We start from the raw sequence: 18,086 nt of genomic DNA on the forward strand, positions 1-18,086 counted from the left end.
AAAAGTAGTAAAAATCAGTGTCACATTAATAAAATAGGTACAATTGTTTATTTGTATGAACCTACTTTATTAGAACGTTATTTTATCACCAGCATTTAGTTCTCCGACAAGTCTGTACTTCAGCTAATACCTACCCTTCTAACTTCGGGTACTTTTCAGTAACACGCTTATATTTGACTGCTATCCAACGAGTAGATTTTGTAAAACATGTACAGTTGCAATTTTGGCAGACCAATGCACATGAACTATATATATCTATAGAAAGATAAAAGATCCAGCTTTTGTATTATGTAAGATTCAACCTTATACAAAAGAAAAATAAATTTTATGCATGTTTTTTTATAACTTTTGTTCCGAATATTACATATAATTATGTAAAACTGAGATAGCAAATTACGTTAAATTATAATTTTTGTCGTAAGTAATTCAGGATTAAATAAGGAATCTGTGCCTATAACATTTTTATTATCAGTAAAAATCTTCGGGAGAGAACTTATGACCTGACTAAGTAAATCGTTTGCCACGGTCATTCCACAAAGTAACTTTGACCCGGAAGAAATCAAGCAGACAGAATACCTATTTATAAATTCTAGAGGTTTCTACTACTCGTCTCGTGGTAATCATGTTTTTGTGTCATAATGGAAGGGATTCGAGGACCAAGTACCCGCGTGCACCGACACGCGACTATTAAAAATTAATTAATAATCCACATGAATGCAACCGCAACAGTTTTAAGGACAGACGCAAACGAGTTTATGCCAAGTTAATCGAATCATAATGACCATGCACCGCAAATAATAGTCTCAAGTAAACATACATATTGTGGTGGTCAGTGCTGCGTTCATCATTTCATCCGAGATGTACTTCAGGGTCGGCCTTGTGTTATTTGCTGCGTGTTTCACCTTAGATTGTTCTGCCGAACCCTTGACGGCAAAACAAGAACAAGAAATAATAAAGTATATCGGTGAGTCGGTTTGTAATAATAGATTTGTTTATAAGCTGATTATAATGGACAATATATATATTTGTTTATAAACTGATTGTAATGGACAATATATATATATAAATATAGCTCTTTAATTTTCCAGAAAACCAGATAAATCATTTTGATGTTCACGATGAGGATAGCCTCAATAAAGCTCTATACAAGGTATCGGATTTGTTTAAACCTTACATGAAGCATGGTGAGTATGTTTCGCTGTTAAAACTTACCTAATATTAAAATTGTACTACCTATAAATGAAATCAAAATCTTGGATATTCTTTGTTCGAAATGCATTTTTTTAACTCTAAAGGTGTAAAAAAAATCCCAGTGGTTACCACTAGTTACAACTTGGTGGTAACTAGTGAGAATAACCCGCTATTTTTCGTCGGTATTTATTGAATCTGCTAAAGTTAGAGTTCATTTTCAGGCATAAAATTATGGAATATTCCTGTATTGGATCCTTTATTTTTGAAAATAGTAAAGATAACACAAAACGAGGGTGGTAATAATTTCAAAGCAGAGTTTAATTCTGTATGGGTGTATGGTTTGTCTGACTATAAGATCGAGTATATTCGGTAAGTTGTGCATTTTTTCAATTCAAACAATATAATCCTAGTAAGCACCAGCGGCTTCATTCACAAAATCTCTGTCTCCATTTGTAACTCTTATACTCAAGGGTACTCTTATACTCTTTAATTAAGGGTAAATATTTCGGAACAAAAAAGGCAAATTTAATCTAAAACTGCCGAATGGCAACTTGTATCACATCTTCTAGCGAAAACTCGTCATATGATAAATTTGTAAGATTTTAATGGAGATCAAAACAAGTGGGGATTTTATCCTTAACGTGAGCTTCCTTCGTGATTGTAATGTCTATTATGTTTGCAGTAAAGATTCAACAAACTGTTGTTTTAATAACGTATGTTACCTCCTACTATCTTTCATGGCCACTCTTTATTGCATTTAGAATACTTATAAACATATTTTTTTGTATTTCAGGGCACATCCTGCTAAGTACTCTTTTGAAATGAAGCTGAAATTTCCAGATTTAAAAATGCTAGGAAATTACGATATAGATGGTAAATTGCTTATCCTAGATTTGAAGGATCATGGTCCGTTCACCGCAAATCTGAGTGAGTTTTCTATTTATGCTTTTACTAACGCAGACGGCACGGCATGACTTCGGCACACGTATACTACTCGTATATATAGTATACTCGTAGAAGCAACCATTTCTTTACGTAAAGCCAGTGAACGAATATAAAACATGGAAGCATTCTGACCGCTCAATTGTAGCCCAACGTAAACTACCCTAAGGTGGGCGGGGCTTACAAACTACTCGATTGGCAACTTCAGTTCGACCGATATGACAGTCAGTGATAGATGGCTAAATCGGTTTATAAAAACAACGTTTTTATATAATTAAAAATGTCTTCATGTGTCGTGAAGTGGTGCAGAAGTTATTCTGATCATTCCAAGGATAGTAGGATCACATTTCACGTGTAAGTAAACAAATAACTTCAGTAAAATTTGGAATAAATATGATTATATTGATTTCAAATATGAATATTTCAACTTGTCAAAAAAGGCCGGGTTCACACAGCTTAATAAAAGCGCTGTTCGTTCAATGGTTTGTTACGGCCGCTCGGTGACAACCAACCTGTGTGATAACCATACCCCGTCTCCTATAGGTATGTAGTATATGTAGATATTTTTTCTGTCACTCTTTCAATTAATTTGTTTAACAAATACACACAATATCTGAAAATTTGGATCATATGAATCCACCCTCTGCTGTCATTTAAATATGGCTAAGAGTTTTTGTCGAATCTTTCTCCCGTTGTACATTTTCACTTGCCTAGAAATCTTTCCTCCGTCTTGCATTTAGACAACGCACGCAGAGGTCACCATTTCCAACAAAAATACTTCCGTTGGATCTGAAAGTGAGGATGAGCCTTTATTTTCGCTCCGCCTATTCAAATATTTTTGACCCGTTTCGTGTACCCATGTAAATTATGCTGGCTGTACCTGAACATGACTACGCTCTGCCATACAGATTGATTATAAAATTTATCTAGCCATAAAAATACTTATTATAGTGGAATATGTTAAACACAACAATGAATATTCACTTATGTTGGGTTAGTGTCTCATTTCATAACAACATTTTAACTAGTTATCTTTTAATCTGCACAAAATTATTATACGTGGATTATTTGACTGGTTCTTCAAACTATTATGGCATAAACCTATCCCTGTCCACGTCATATTCTAATCAAAATTTGAACCGCGATCTCTCAGATGCCAGTACGTACAGCAAGAAGGTTATTAGCGGATTAATGTCGCTGATTGGTAGTTATTGACATTATATGCATTTCATCTACACTTAGCTGTCTACATAATTAAGTGTAATAGAGATGACTATTATTTCGTTTTCCTACTCCTCTACTGTTATCTGTCATTTATGCATTCATTAACACGAATATAAGAACATACATAAAAGGTTTCAAGAAAAGTCTATATTGTCTATTCCTCATAAAAGCTCTTGTGCTTTTATAAGCTATAACGTTACTGCGATTAATGGCTACCAACCTAACAAAACCAAAACGAATACAGTTTTAAACTAAGTGCATTGATGCCAACTTACAAAATATTCATTTGGTTGCATAGTAAAAATAATTACTTCATAAGTCAGAAACACGCATGTGACACCCGTAATATAGCAACACCCATAGCCTACGAAGACCGCTTAGCGTTGCTTGTTAGTAGTAGTAGTAGTAGTAGGCTACGGTGGCCAAAATTGAGAAAAAACTGTCCAAAAATTTAATTTAGCAAGTAGCAAGTACCAGGGTCTCATGAGTTACGAGGTGGCGCTGACCGGCCGGCCGCGGCCCGGGGCGGGCTGGGCGCGTAACAAGGTATGCTCGCGCGTCTTGGCTATATACTTTTGCTTTGTTTACCTAAATTAAGATTTATTTTTGTTGACTCGTAGGAAAAATATTGTATGCAACGTTGTATAAGTAGGTCAAAAAATGCTCGTGGCGTATTCCCTTACAATGTTCGCCTACGCCTTCGGCTCCGGCTCACATTGTAACTCACGCCACTCGCCTTTTTTGACCCTTATACAACTGTTGCATAAAATACTATTTCCTACTCCTCTACTGTTATCTGTCATTTATGCATTCATTAACACGAATATAAGAACATACATAAAAGATTTCAAGAAAAGTCTATATTGTCTATTCCTCATAAAAGCTCTTGTGCTTTTATAAGCTATAATGTTACTGCGATTAATGGCTACCAACCTAACAAAACCAAAACGAATACAGTTTTAAACTAAGTGCATTGCTGCCAACTTACAAAATATGCATTTGGTTGCATAGTAAAAATAATTACTTCATAAGTCAGAAACACGCATGTGACACCCGTAATATAGCAACACCCATAGACTACGAAGACCGCTTAGCGTTGCTTGTTAGTCTCCGTAGGCTACGGTGGCCAAAATTGAGAAAAAACTGTCCAAAAAATTAATTTAGCAAGTAGCAAGTACCAGGGCCTCATTAGTTACGAGGTGTCGCCGACCGGCCGGCCGCGGCCCGGGGCGGGCCGGGCGCGTAACAAGGTATGCTCGCGCGTCTTGGCTATATACTTTTGCTGTAATTTGTTTACCTAAATTAAGATTTATTTTTGTTGACTCGTAGGAAAAATATTGTATGCAACGCTGTATAAGTAGGTCAAAAAATTCTCGTGGCGTATTCCTTTACAATGTTCGCCTACGCCTTCGGCTCCGGCTCACATTGTAACTCACGCCACTCGCCTTTTTTGACCCTTCTTATACAACTGTTGCATAAAATACTATTATCAGTTTTGTTTACAGGCTCTGTAAACGTATCGTCTTATTTAAATGTAGGCGTAATTGTGTATGTGTGCTAATTGGATACTTGACACATGTTGAATAACAAAATTTAGTTAAATGGATAGAGAATGAGACATTGGCAGAATCATCAACACCTTGATGGAGCCATAACACGAAAAATTGATTGATTGAGCCATCCATTATAATAAAGTGGAATTTAAAAAATTATATTGAGATTATAAAAAAATACAAGTCTCGGAAAATCTCAAAAGAAAATGGTACCATTCGATTCCTTACATTTTATTGAAAAATAAATAGAATGACAACTATACACATAAACGCAATATTTCAGGGTCAAAATGGCAATTTCCTTGATCTTCCATACATTTAGGACAGACTTATATGATGTGACGTCACATCACCTTATCATTTTGTTAGAGGCGTTTCAATCGTCAAGTGCGAGCGTCAGACTTTAACTCTCATTTCTGATCTTTGTGTTGCTTAAATGCCATGAGTCCTATATAGATATTTGATGACATTATTTACAAAAAACAGTCAAGTAGCCAATTGTCCCGAGAATTTGAACGGTAATGTTCTCAAATGCGGATTCCATGTTTTTCCGTTCACTGCGTAAAGCACATCGCGACTCATTTTGTTACCCGACTGAAGAACAATTAAGTAAAAGTTGTATTTTAACAGCATGCGTAGTGCAGTGCGGCTCCGGCTCCCTTTGCTTGCGTTGCGTGCCGCATTCGTTACGAGTGCCTCCGCAACGCATGGAGCTACTATCCGTAGTGACCTAAAGTGGACGTCAATAGAACTTGCAAATTATGTAAACAAATATGACAGATTTTGTTAGCATTTGACGTATAACTTAAACGTTTTACGATAGTTGTTTTCATTGAAATATTAATAATTAACGTGTATTTTAACTAGTAATTGATATAAATAAAATATTTAAGTTTATAGACTGTTGATAAAATCATAGGTGTCCTCAAAAAGTGCGAGATTACGAAGAAATTAAGGTAAATTGGTTTGTTTACATTATTTGCGAGTTCTATTGACGTCCATTTTAGCCGGATATCGTCTCTGTTATGGGAGTGAAAACGGGCTATACCAGAGGTTCCCAATCTTTTTCAACATGCGGCGCAGTTACAAGTTTAGTATTTTGCAACGGCGCCCTTGTAAATTTAAAATCACGGTCGAAAAAGAGTGACAAGAGGTTATATTTTTTTTTATACTATGTCGGTGGCAAACAAGCATACGGCCTGCCTGATGGTAAGCAGTATCCGTAGCCTATGTACGCCTGCAACTCCAGAGGAGTTACATGCGCGTTGCCGACCCTAACCCCCTCCCACCCTCGTTGAGCTCTGGCAACCTTACTCACCGGCAGGAACACAACACTATGAGTAGGGTCTAGTGTTATTTGGCTGCGATTTTCTGTAAGGTTTTTTGTTTACCGATGCGAGCGCTCAAATAGGTACCCGCGAATATTTGTGGTTTCGGATAATGATAGAACTCACGGCGCCCCTCTTTACTTTCTACGGCGCACCAGGGCGCCGCGGCGCACACTTTGGGAACCCCTGGGCTATACAATTTAGTAAGTTTTTAAGTAGATGGGTGAATCAGCCAGGCGACAACTGTATCACAGTTGGTTGAAACAACTCTTTGTACCACGATATAATTTTGTGCGTGGTAGATCGTCCATTATAAAAGAGGCTTACAACTACGACAAAAATGCATTGTTTAAAACAATGAGTGAATCAACATGTTTAGTCAGCGTGCCCCTACTTAAGCTGTGTTTTTTACTCAATTTCCCAATCTGCCCAATCCATCTGTTATTTAGTATATAGGTAGCTGTTATTTCGTATATAGGATCCAACAAGAGGAATAATTATTATAAAAACAAAAAACCTGACTTCTTACATATATTTTTGAAATGGTATTTTAACTACCACAATTTTGACGAATTCAACGACACCTCATAATATATGTCAAAAACCGTCCATCTGTTGCATATGCTCGAAAAACATTACCCTCCTTCTAAGGCACTCGGGTAAAAACAACTGAGATACAGTGTGTGACTTGTAAAAACAATAAGACTATATTTACATTTTTAATGTTTTTAATTAAAATGTAGCAGCAGGCTCCTGTTGTAACTTTTTTTTAAATTTACTTGATAAATCGTATACTATCTTGTAATGTCCAGACTAATCATCCTTACTAAGTCCTAAATACAAGTCTTGTTTGTTACCTCTTCATGTAAACTGCTGAACCGATTTAGATGAAGTTTGGTATAGAGATAGTTTGAGTCCCGGGGAAGGTTATAGGGTAGTATTTAAAAAGATGGGCGTTATGTTTGACGCCAATGTCAATCGGATTAGCAATGTAGCTCTCCGACGGATGGACCGATTTTGTTGCGGTTTTATTTACTTGCAACTGAATTTCCTTGCGGTGGTTCTGTTAGGTGTTTGATAGAAATCGATCCAGCTGTCTGAATAGTATCAGCTATTTGCCAAATAGGTGTAACTAAGGCATTTTTGGCATATTGCGTGGGTAGTTTTGAACATTTTAAATGAAATAGTTATTATCAGTAATGATCATCATTCCACGCAGACGAAGTCCCCGGCCGAAGCTAGGGAATTCATACTTTCATACCTAATGCCTAACATGCCTATATGAATTATTTCCAGCTGATGTTGACGCCATTGTTGAAAATAAATTTACTGTCAAAGATGGCCATCTTCTTCTTTCGGAATCGAAAACAGATTTTGCTGTAAAGAACTTGAAATTTCACTTGGAGAATTTGCTTAAAGGCTCCGCCGTCGGTACGTATGAGTACTTAATACATTCAGTGCCAGGGCTAGCTAGCTACGCGCTACGAGGAGAATGGCGCAATTTTTATTAAAAAAATTTCATGTAGCAATTTTTGGATTCGCATATTTAACACTTTATTTTTTCTCAATAGCTTATTCCTTACCCCAAACCATTTCTTACCAATCCTATATTTTCCTATAATATTTATTTTTCAATGGCTTATTTTCCTGAAAGGTTTTCTAACCATTCGCATAATTTGAAAAACTTTTCTTATTATAATTTAATATGTAATATAAATCAAATTCGTACAATAAAAATGTCAGTTCTGACGCGCTGTTTTGGTCGCAGTTCGCCTAACATACCTACTATGCCTCGCTTCGCTCGACGCAACACCTATCTAGACTATCAAATGACACTCTTCCGTGATTGTAAACAAATGAAATATAGTGGGGAATTATGCGAATGATTAGTAATCCTATCAGGAAAATAAGCTACGAGGGTTGTTTGAGAAGTAACTTGGTTTGATATGAAAAAATAATAATATGGCAAATGTATTTTATTTTTCTACGTAATCCCTCCGAAGTTCTACACACTTGTCTCAACGAATCTGCAACTTCTCTATGCCTTCACGGAAGTGCGTCTCTTCAAGGGCCTCGAAATACGCATTGACCTCCCGTATAACCTGATTGGACTTAAATTTTCGCCTTGAGAGATGTGTTTTGAGTTTCGGGAAGAGTCGATAGTTCGATGGAGCCAAATCTGGTGAAGCAGGGTGTGGAAGAAGTTCATATCGTAACTCCGAAATTTTTTGTGCGACACGACTTGACTTTGGGTAAAACTGCCGTTTTCGGGGCTCCAGGGCGAGATGCTTGTCCTGCCTCTATTAAACTCATTTACCCAAAGTCAAACCGTTTCGTAGGAATAAGGACACGAACTACCAACGTAGGTAAAATGCTTACAGATTTGACGTCAACGCCATCTATACGTAGGCGAAACAAGCTACTTCTTAAACCACGTCGTATTGAAAAATAAATATATTGGTGAAATATGCGAGTTGAGAAAAGATAAAGTGGTAAAAATTGCGAATGGCAGAAATCGCAACTTGGAAAAAAATGATTTCCGGAAAATCGTAGCACCACCCGCTACGAGCGTAGCCAATAACATGGGAAAAACCTTATGTAGCGAAAAGCGCGTACGAACAGAGGACCCGCGTAGCTATGAATATGTTAAAGTTCAATACTTAGAATGCATGAGCCAAGTCACTGATTTTCCACATGATAAAGCAGAAAGAATCGCTAGATGTAAGGACCTAATTCCAAGGGTTATTTTTCGTTTGTTTTCAGGCGAGTCTATCAACGAATCCCTGAACCGGAACGTGAATGAATTGGTCCGCGACCTGAAGCCGGCCTTTGTGCGAGAAATTAACAGGATCATCGTGCGCACCTTGAACAGGAGTGTGGAGAATCTGCCTTTAGCTAAGTGGCAAGCGGCTATTAAATAAACATCCTCCCGTACACATACGTATTATGTTATCTTGTAGTTATAAAAAAAAAGGTTTAATTTAACTATGCTTGTCTTATTACTGGTTCTTTTAATCAATTTATTACGCCATTACGCAAATTTTGTAGATTCTATAAGTAATAAAATGACAGATCGATTGGACAAATTGGGGCAATCCGATCAAAATCAATTCATGATTTTATTTTATTTTATGGGTATTCAGGATAGTGACAGCCGTGCTGAATATAACCAAAACATATTTTAATGCTTACATAAAAGAAGGCTAATAACAGTCATCCTTTAAATTACATTATGTGACAATTAAAAATACCAAAAAATTTAAAAAACAACGAGAATGTGCACAAATAAAAATACGAGCACATACCGGTCGTAAAATATATACGTAATTAATGTAGTTTCATTCATGTACTTTTGGTACAGAACAGAAGAAAGAATCACAAAATATATCCAAATAAACACCTTAAAATATTATTCGAACTGAAGTTTTATTAATGGTAGAATTAGGAATAAAAATTTAGAAAAGTACCTACCTAAAACCTATTAAACTAATTGCATTTCTAGCACCCAAGAACACAACTTGAAGAAGTTATGATATACATACCTACTTAGATATTATTTTAATAAGTACTTATTTTACGAACGACTTATGGCAAGATTGGTGGAGTAATCTAGTAACAAATATACAAAAACATACTGTCGAATTGGTAACCTCCTCCTTTTTGGAGGTAAATTAGTTGTAACCGCGCTTACACAACAGCTAAAAAAAAAAGAGCGTACTCCCATCTTAAAGGCCGGCAACACACTTACAACCCCTCTGGTGTTGCAGATGTCCATGGGCGGCAGTAATCGCTAACCATCAGGAGATCCGTCTGCTCGTTTGCCTCCAGTATCGAAAAAAAACTGAGTGAAATATCATTATTAATATTGCTTTTGTTGTGTGTGTTGGGCCTAATTTAGGCATTTTCATAAAACATTATCGATAAAATATGCATAAGAACATGATGCGATACAAGTTTTAAGTTTAGGGATAAATATCCATGGGCTAAATAATAGTACGTTATTTATTATTATTATTTCCTTTATTTATCTTTTTTCTCTTAGGCTAGGATTTTTACAATATGTATATAAAAGTAAAATATAAAAATACTTAAAAAACAATACAAAAGATATAAACACATTATAAAAAACCTAACCTAGGGTGTCGCCAGCAGCGGGGCAGGGCCCAAGCAGCCGGTGATCAGGGCCGCAGAGAGAGGAACCGCCGGACTATCCGCGCCGTGTCCAAGATCACCGCCTTCTGCATCTGACCCTTGATCCAACCACCTAGCGAGAGTCTTTCAAGGTGTTGGTCGAGACTCTTCGCTATGAGACCGTTCGCTGAAACGACTATTGGGATAATGATCGTCGAATCAACATCCCACATGGCAGTTATCTCGTGGGCCAAATCTAGGTACTTGCTGGACTAGTCCTTCTCGGCTTTCACGAGATTCTCATCATGGGGGATGGTGATATTGAGGAGCATGGCCCGGCGGTATAGAAGAGCAAGTTGTTGGTGAATAATTCTCGCTACGAGATTATGTCTGTGCAAGTACTCGCCGTTAGCAAGATGAGAACAACCGGAATTGCACAAGCAAAACCCTCGGTTTCTCCGAAGAGGTCCCCGAATCGTAACCAGTTCACCGACGCGAGCAGGTCCACGTCAGGTCCCGTGAAGGCCTTGTAGAACCGCCCGTGTAGCACCTTACTCTCATATGCCGCTTTGCGATCCGCAGTACTTAGTGCCACAGGTTATTATTATTAGCAACTAGGGGGATAAGTGAGATATTGGAAAAGATGATCGGACGACACTACTTTTCATTTCGACTATGAGTAAAGTCAAACACAAACAAGAAATGTAGGTTATGAGCAGGGCCCGTACTTTTCATGCCGTTGACGCAAAAAATACGTAAATTAACATACAAGGAGTTTTTTACAACACTACGAATTTAGATAGCTTACTTATCGGGTATCAAAATAAATACACGTTACGTGAATAAAAGCTTGTTATGCTGTCAAAAATCTAAAATATGTTTTATTCAATAATCTATTATTTAGAAGTCAATTAGATGTTTCTATACTGATTGTCAAGTATATGTGTCGGTTAGCTAAAGAGGATGAAAAATGATTCATTATTACGAAAATACTAATTGGAATCATACTACGGAAGGTAGAGGCAAGGAACGGAATCTCCATATACCAAAAAGTGTCCGACAAAAAACCATTAATAGATGGCGCTACAATACCTAGAATACTTGAGAAAAAAATCTAGTCATAGACAGCGCACTTCACTCCGTCAATAACGCCTTAGGTTCTTAGCTACGCTAGCGCTACTCTGGAGAAATTTGGAACTATTATTTATAGCTGACAGCTGTACACTTGCAACAATTCTGCCTGAGGAGTTTCTGTTCCTCTCCTTCCTTAAATCATACTCTATGTAGTGTGACGTCATTCTTCTGTCAATGGCATGAAATGTACGGGCCCTGGTTATGAGTTATGACTGCAGGAATTGGCGCCATTTAAATTTTGATCGAAATTTTTTTTTTTTTAAACAGGCAATCCGATCTTAAATTGGGTTGTGTCTTAAACGGCCTAAATGTACGCGCCTTTAAAAAAGTAGAACCGAATTAATGAATGTAATGTAATGATACTCGTAATATTTTAAACATTTATCTTTATTTATATTGATTTATTAACAAATATATTTGTTTATTTCATACATTTACATATTAAATAAGAGTAGTATATTTTTTTGATAATACTTGGTATGAAACTTCGGAAGCTAATATAGCAACATCCATAGACTACGAAAACCGCTTACCATTGCTGTTGGTCTCCATAGGCTACGGTGGCCAAAATCGAGAAAAAACTGTTTAAAAATTGAATTTAGTAAGAAGCAAGTACCAGGGGGCCTACCGCGAAAACCGAAATTCGCAAATTGCGGGGATCTTTCTCTTTTACTCTTATTAAGACGTAATTAGAGTGACAGAGAAAAATGCCCGCAATTGACGAACTTCGATATTCCCGGTAGGGCCCCAGGGCCTCATGAGTTACGAGATGTCGTTGACCACCCCGCCGGGTACCGGCGGCCGGGGGCGTACGAGTATGAAGGTATCGCGGCTGCTCGCGTATCTTAAATAGCTGTATACTTTTAGATTGTTTACCTGTATGATTTTATTAGTTTAAAGTATTATTTTTATTGACTCGTAGAAAAAGTATTGTATACAAAAGTGATATAATCAAGCTTTTCAATCTCGTACTTTGCTTTGGCAACTCAGCAAGCGTCGTTGCCTAAACACGGTACTCGACTGAAAGTTCTCTATTATATAAAATACTATTTCGAATCGAGTGGCGATAAATTAAAACACGACCGAAGGGAGTGTTTTAAATCGACACGAGTTGCGAATTACCTATTCGCACATGTATCGTACAGTCAGCGTCAAATACTTTGTAGCAACCAAAGTGGCCAAATAGTTCGGTACACCATATATTTAGTATGGTGTACCGAACTATTTGGCCACTTTGACTGCTACAAAGTATTTGACGCTGACTGTACAACATTTTACAGTACATATGGCCCTTTAAATGTTTTACACAGTAACATAATATACTAATTTTCGCACTAGTGCGATAAAGTAGCACCATATGTACTGTAAAACTCATTTATACCTTACCTACTTGAAAAAAACATTATGGCCAATATGCTCATGGAAAAAATACAATTAAAAAAAACTATTACTCCCGTGGCTATAATATAGCTCATTACGAGCAAGTGTGATGAAAAATTAAATTGTTAGGTAAAAATAGCCACAGAAATATAGTATGTATGGTAACAACTTAAGTTCAGACCCATATTTTACATATAGGTACTAGTACCAAAACAAGGTTGATTATGATAACTTTTAGAACGTCATTTGACTTTGATCCTTATTCTTTCACTGATAATATAAATATAATAATTCAGCCTACGCGTGTAGGTGTGTGGGACGTGTGTCCCACTGCTGGGCACAAGCCTCCTTTCATGCGCGAGAGGGCTTGGGCTATAGTGGCTATAGCTGTAAGTTACAGATGTTTACCTGAAATAAAGAATAAAGAAATAGTCCCCAAACTAGCCCAATGCGAATTCGGGACTTCACATACACCTTTGAATTTGTTCACAGATGTATGCGGGTTTCCTTCACCGAAAAGCTAGTGGTAAATATCAAATGGTATATCGTACATAAGTTCCGAAAAACTCATTAATATGAGCCAGGATTTGAACCCGCGACCTCCGGATTGAAAGTTTGATGTCATATCCACTCGGCCACCACCACTCTTTCACTGATGTGTGTTAATTTTGTTGAAATGATGCCGCCATACCTTTGGCCTTTGATCTCAACTTTTTGATATTTAACACATATCAGTGAAAGAATAAGGATCAAAGCCAAATGGCATTCTAAAGGTTTTAATCATGTGTTGAAAGATGGTAGTAAATTTACTGTTGCTACTAAGTTTTCTTTGACAATCCACCTCTATTTCAAATTCTCTTTGTTAATAATAATTTATAAGAACTGTTGTGCTAACAGTACTTTTGAATCATATTCTGATTTTGGTTGAGTAATAATTTCGGTGGTTTATGACACTACTTAAGCTGAATGGCTGGGTTAAAACAAAGTAGTATATCGTCAAATTGTTTGGAAACCCAAGTATTCAGGAAGAAATTATTTTGAACCATCATGACCAGTTGTTGTCACAAACACTTGCAGCATGCAGCTGAACAATAGGAAGATAATCTACTAATTTCACTTTGGTTTAGGAAAGATTATAACGTATTCCTAGACAATAAAAACAAATTTTAACAGAGTGAAACTTTATTACATAATTGCAGCTAGTCCAACATTATTACGTTCGCGAAGTACTGCCACACTCAATCTTTGCGAATTAATTTAGCTTTGGGATCATCAGGTCTCATCACTACGTAGGTACTCTTGTATCTTCTGTTATCCCCGTCGTTTTTCACGTAATTATAACATCCTATCGTAGCCAAACCCACTCCTACTAAGGCCAGACCAGTAGAAGCCAATATCTCTGGAATCTCGTTCCATCCCTGCTGAAGAAGTTGGCCAAGGGAACGTCTTGATGCAGCAGCAGCCATTAGTGATTTTGTTCGTCCAATTTACCTTAATTTGCGTAAATTGTGTGAACAATAGCCGTAAAGCTCCCTTTTCTATAAACTGTCAAATGAACCATAACCAAATCGATCATAACCTTTTTTTTCACATTGACATCAAAGATACGTTCAGAAACGAGTATATTTAAAAGCCCTAACAGACTGGCGTATCTGTAAAAACTATAATAATTTTAATAATAAAGATGTACAAACAGAATCGTAATATGGTTATTCCCACTAGTTACCACCAAGTTTTCCTACCTTTTACTACTGGTAACTACTGGGAAAAAAAAAATACCACTAGTTACCACCAACTCGATGTGGTAAAAGGTGGTATTTTTTTTCCCAGTAGTTACCACCAAAATTTGGTTAGCGTTAAATACTCATAAAAACAGTCTAAACATAGAGTGCTTTAATAAATAATTAATTATAAGTTAAACAGTTATTAGTTTAATTATAAGTCATTACTGTTTCAGTAAACTGATCTGATCTGATGAACTTTAAAATTGATTAAAAATAGTCGATCTTTGACTGATTTGTTTGTTCGTATACTTGTGACGTTATTTATTGAAACGGACCTTATTGTCGATGGCGCTTACGCTTATCTTCATTCGCTTATTATCAGCGATGCTCCTATATAAATACAACGCTGCACTACGCAGTGCGGCGTAAGCGCCCTTGACAAAAGATTCAGGTTTCATAGATAACGTTACAATTAATAAGATAAATTATCAACCAAACGTTCATTTCTCTTTAACTTTTAATTTTATGCACTTGCACCGGTTATATAATTTTCATCACTTTTAAAGCAGTTAACTGAAACACTAATCGACTTATAACTATTTATTAAAGCGCTCTTTATTTATACTTTACTATTTCTACTGTTTATATTAGTATTGAACTTTAACAAAATTTTGGTGGTAACTACTGGAAAAGAAAACCCCACCTTTTACCAGTAGTAACTACTGGGAAAAAAAATCCCAGTAGTTACCACCAAACCGAGTTGGTGGTAACTAGTGGGATTTTTTTTCCCAGTAGTTACCGTAGTAAAAGGTGGGAAAAATTCCCAGTAGGTACCACTGGTAACAACTTGGTGGTAACTAGTGAGAATAACCCACTAATATTCATATTTTTAATAAAACATTAAAATCTTAATTTAACCAACAAATATAACACTTATGCCTTATTTGAAAGGAATACTTATATAGTTTAATAAATTCATAACTCCCTAGGGAATAATAAATATTTGGGAACAATCTAACTATGACTAACTTACGTTCGTTCCGTTTATTCTATCGCCTTTAAACATATTCTTATTTATGAAAATATCTTTTTCCTTAAAACATTCCCTGAGTCGTGATACCCAAGAAAATGAAATGAAATAACACAATAAAGAGAAAAGTGCCAAAAATGTAAGCCTGTAGCGTTCCAAGCCTTATAATGTACCACTAATAGGGCATTCGATCGGCTTAGTATGACCCAAGGCCAAGGAACAAACGTGCCAAGTTTCCAAGGGACGTCGCCTTAAAACAAAAGTGCTCTATACATTTCCGCACTTACTTCCCCCCTGGTACGAGTACTAGTGTATCATGTTTCACGCAATCAAATGATTTAAAGATTAAGATTGTAGAAGCAATTTACCTTATCCAGCGAATGTTTTTAGGCATCGTAGATCTGCTTGATAGTTTAAGGGTTTAAATTATCCAAGATCTTGAGGAATTACATTGTGCCACAATGAAGGAAAGGTTGATAATCTTTCAGGAAAGAGAATTCTTGTGAACATACAACTCGTACAAGGTGTTTTTATGGCAGTTGGACGATTTTGTCAAATAAACAGAGATATAGAAATTAATGAACTATTTATTATAAATGAATTTTTACCTACTAAAATATTAACAATCAAATTTCGTGTACACTGGATTTTTCAGACGACACTCTCTGGGATCGCCAGGCCGTACTATGGTGTACGTTTTTTTGTATTCGGTATTAGCGCCATCGTTTTGAATATAATTGTAAACACCAACAACGGCCAAGCCGATTCCCACAAATGCTAAAGCCGTAGAGCCCATTATTTCCGGTATCTCCCACCACCCTCTTTTGAAAAGTCCCAATAAGGTTTTTGAAAATCTCACTTGAGGCCCTATTTCTTTAGGCTCAGGCATTATAAAGTAATATGTAGATAATTCAACAGTTAAAATAATATCTACATGGATTTTCGACTAATTCCTACACTGACAATGACGTGGCTTTTAGTGACATTTAATTATTTTTTTGTAAATAGGTGCAATCTACAAGCGTATTTTTCTTACAGGATTTATCGGCCAGAGTTTAGGACGAACTGAACCAAAAAAGCCGAACGCAAAATTGTAGTTTTATATTGATTTTTACCCATTTTACAAGCTTTTATTTAGTTTCACTCTTGGAGAATTTAACATTTTAAGCTTAGAATAAATTTAAAAGTGGAAAAATTACTGTCCAGGGTGACACTTGAACTCACGGCCTCCACTGACTTGATACTCCAGCGCTCTGCCATCTGAGCCACCAAGACCTCATCCATAGGCAGCAAAGCCTCATCCAGAGGCCGTGAGTTCAAGTCTCACTTTTATGTCACAGCCACTTTTTTCCAAAACTATAAGAACTATACTGTTCAAACTTGGTAAGTAGATGTATTCTATGAACCGCATTAAGATTTTCACACAAAAATAGAAAACTCTCTCCCTCCCCTGTAACTTCTAAAATAACAGAATGATAAAACTAAAAAATATATATGATATATATATTACCATGCAAACTTCCACCGAAAATTGGTTTGAACGAGATCTAGTAAGTAGTTTTTTTTATACGTCATAAATGGTACGGAACCCTTCATGGGCGAGTCCGACTCGCACTTGGCCGCTTTTTTTTTTGTTAAATCCTCCAAGATTTTACCTGTCCCGTTGTCTGTCTGTAATCAAATATTGCAAGTTGACCCACATCCCGGTTTCCAATGAAGCTAAAAATTGCATACATATGTAAGTCGGGTGACAATGCAATATTATGGTACTATCGAGCTGATCTGATGATGGCGACTGGAGGTAGCCACAAGAACTCTGTGATAAAACAACGCAACCTAATTGTGTTTGGGGTTTTTAGAATTATGTCGATGAGTATTAGTTGCCTGTGGAAAAAAAGTACAGTCAGCGATAAAAGCTAGTAGTGGTTTAATTCAAGTGTTCGGGCACATGTGCAATTTCGGATCCGTGATAAACGGTTTTAGATTGATATTTATGTATATCATTGAGCAATACTCTGTTTACATTCTTTTTATAGCTAGAAGACACTTCTTGAAGCAGCCGGAGTCGTATCAGTACAGAAATGAGAAAATGTCTTATTGAGTAGGTATTACTTGCCTGTGAAAAGAAAGGTACAGTCAGCGATAAAAGCTTGTACCAAAAATGAAATATTGGCCAAAAAAATATTTATAACTTCAAGCAAAGGCAGAATTCTCTTACATGAATTTACAGACTTCGCGCTTCTCGCAACTGGCGTCGGATTGCGCACATGGCGACCGTATGTGTGCCTACAGGAAACCGTTATCGACGCCAACTTATGCAATTTAATGATGATAATTATATTATCATTACTTCATCTATACTTATGTATACCTTGCGGGAATATAGCCAAATAACACTCCCCACCAAAACGATCTGATAAACATTTTCAATTTTAAAACCTTAAAAGGT

General features: G+C 36.5%; 1 protein-coding gene across 1 annotated transcript; it reads left to right on the forward strand.

The window, feature by feature from the left end:
• Positions 1 to 523: 523 nt before the first annotated feature.
• On the forward strand, positions 524 to 9,650 carry LOC133528104 (circadian clock-controlled protein daywake-like). Its single transcript, XM_061865332.1, has 6 exons — positions 524 to 964; positions 1,089 to 1,184; positions 1,413 to 1,560; positions 1,985 to 2,118; positions 7,535 to 7,669; positions 9,002 to 9,650. The coding sequence occupies exons 1-6, from the start codon at positions 859 to 861 to the stop codon at positions 9,157 to 9,159; spliced, it is 777 nt and encodes a 258-aa protein (XP_061721316.1). The 5' UTR covers positions 524 to 858; the 3' UTR covers positions 9,160 to 9,650.
• The last annotated feature ends 8,436 nt before the right edge of the window (positions 9,651 to 18,086 follow it).

The sequence above is a fragment of the Cydia pomonella genome, chromosome 1 (genome assembly GCF_033807575.1).
Source record: "Cydia pomonella isolate Wapato2018A chromosome 1, ilCydPomo1, whole genome shotgun sequence".
Lineage (NCBI taxonomy): Eukaryota > Metazoa > Arthropoda > Insecta > Lepidoptera > Tortricidae > Cydia > Cydia pomonella.

Excerpts from the sequence above, each read along its gene's own strand:
- LOC133528104 (XM_061865332.1), top strand. The coding sequence starts at position 859 with ATGTACTTCAGGGTCGGCCTTGTGTTATTTGCTGCGTGTTTCACCTTA. Across the intron at positions 965-1,088 it reads AGAAATAATAAAGTATATCG|AAAACCAGATAAATCATTTT; the intron begins GTGAGTCGGTTT and ends TTAATTTTCCAG. Across the intron at positions 1,185-1,412 it reads TAAACCTTACATGAAGCATG|GCATAAAATTATGGAATATT; the intron begins GTGAGTATGTTT and ends GTTCATTTTCAG.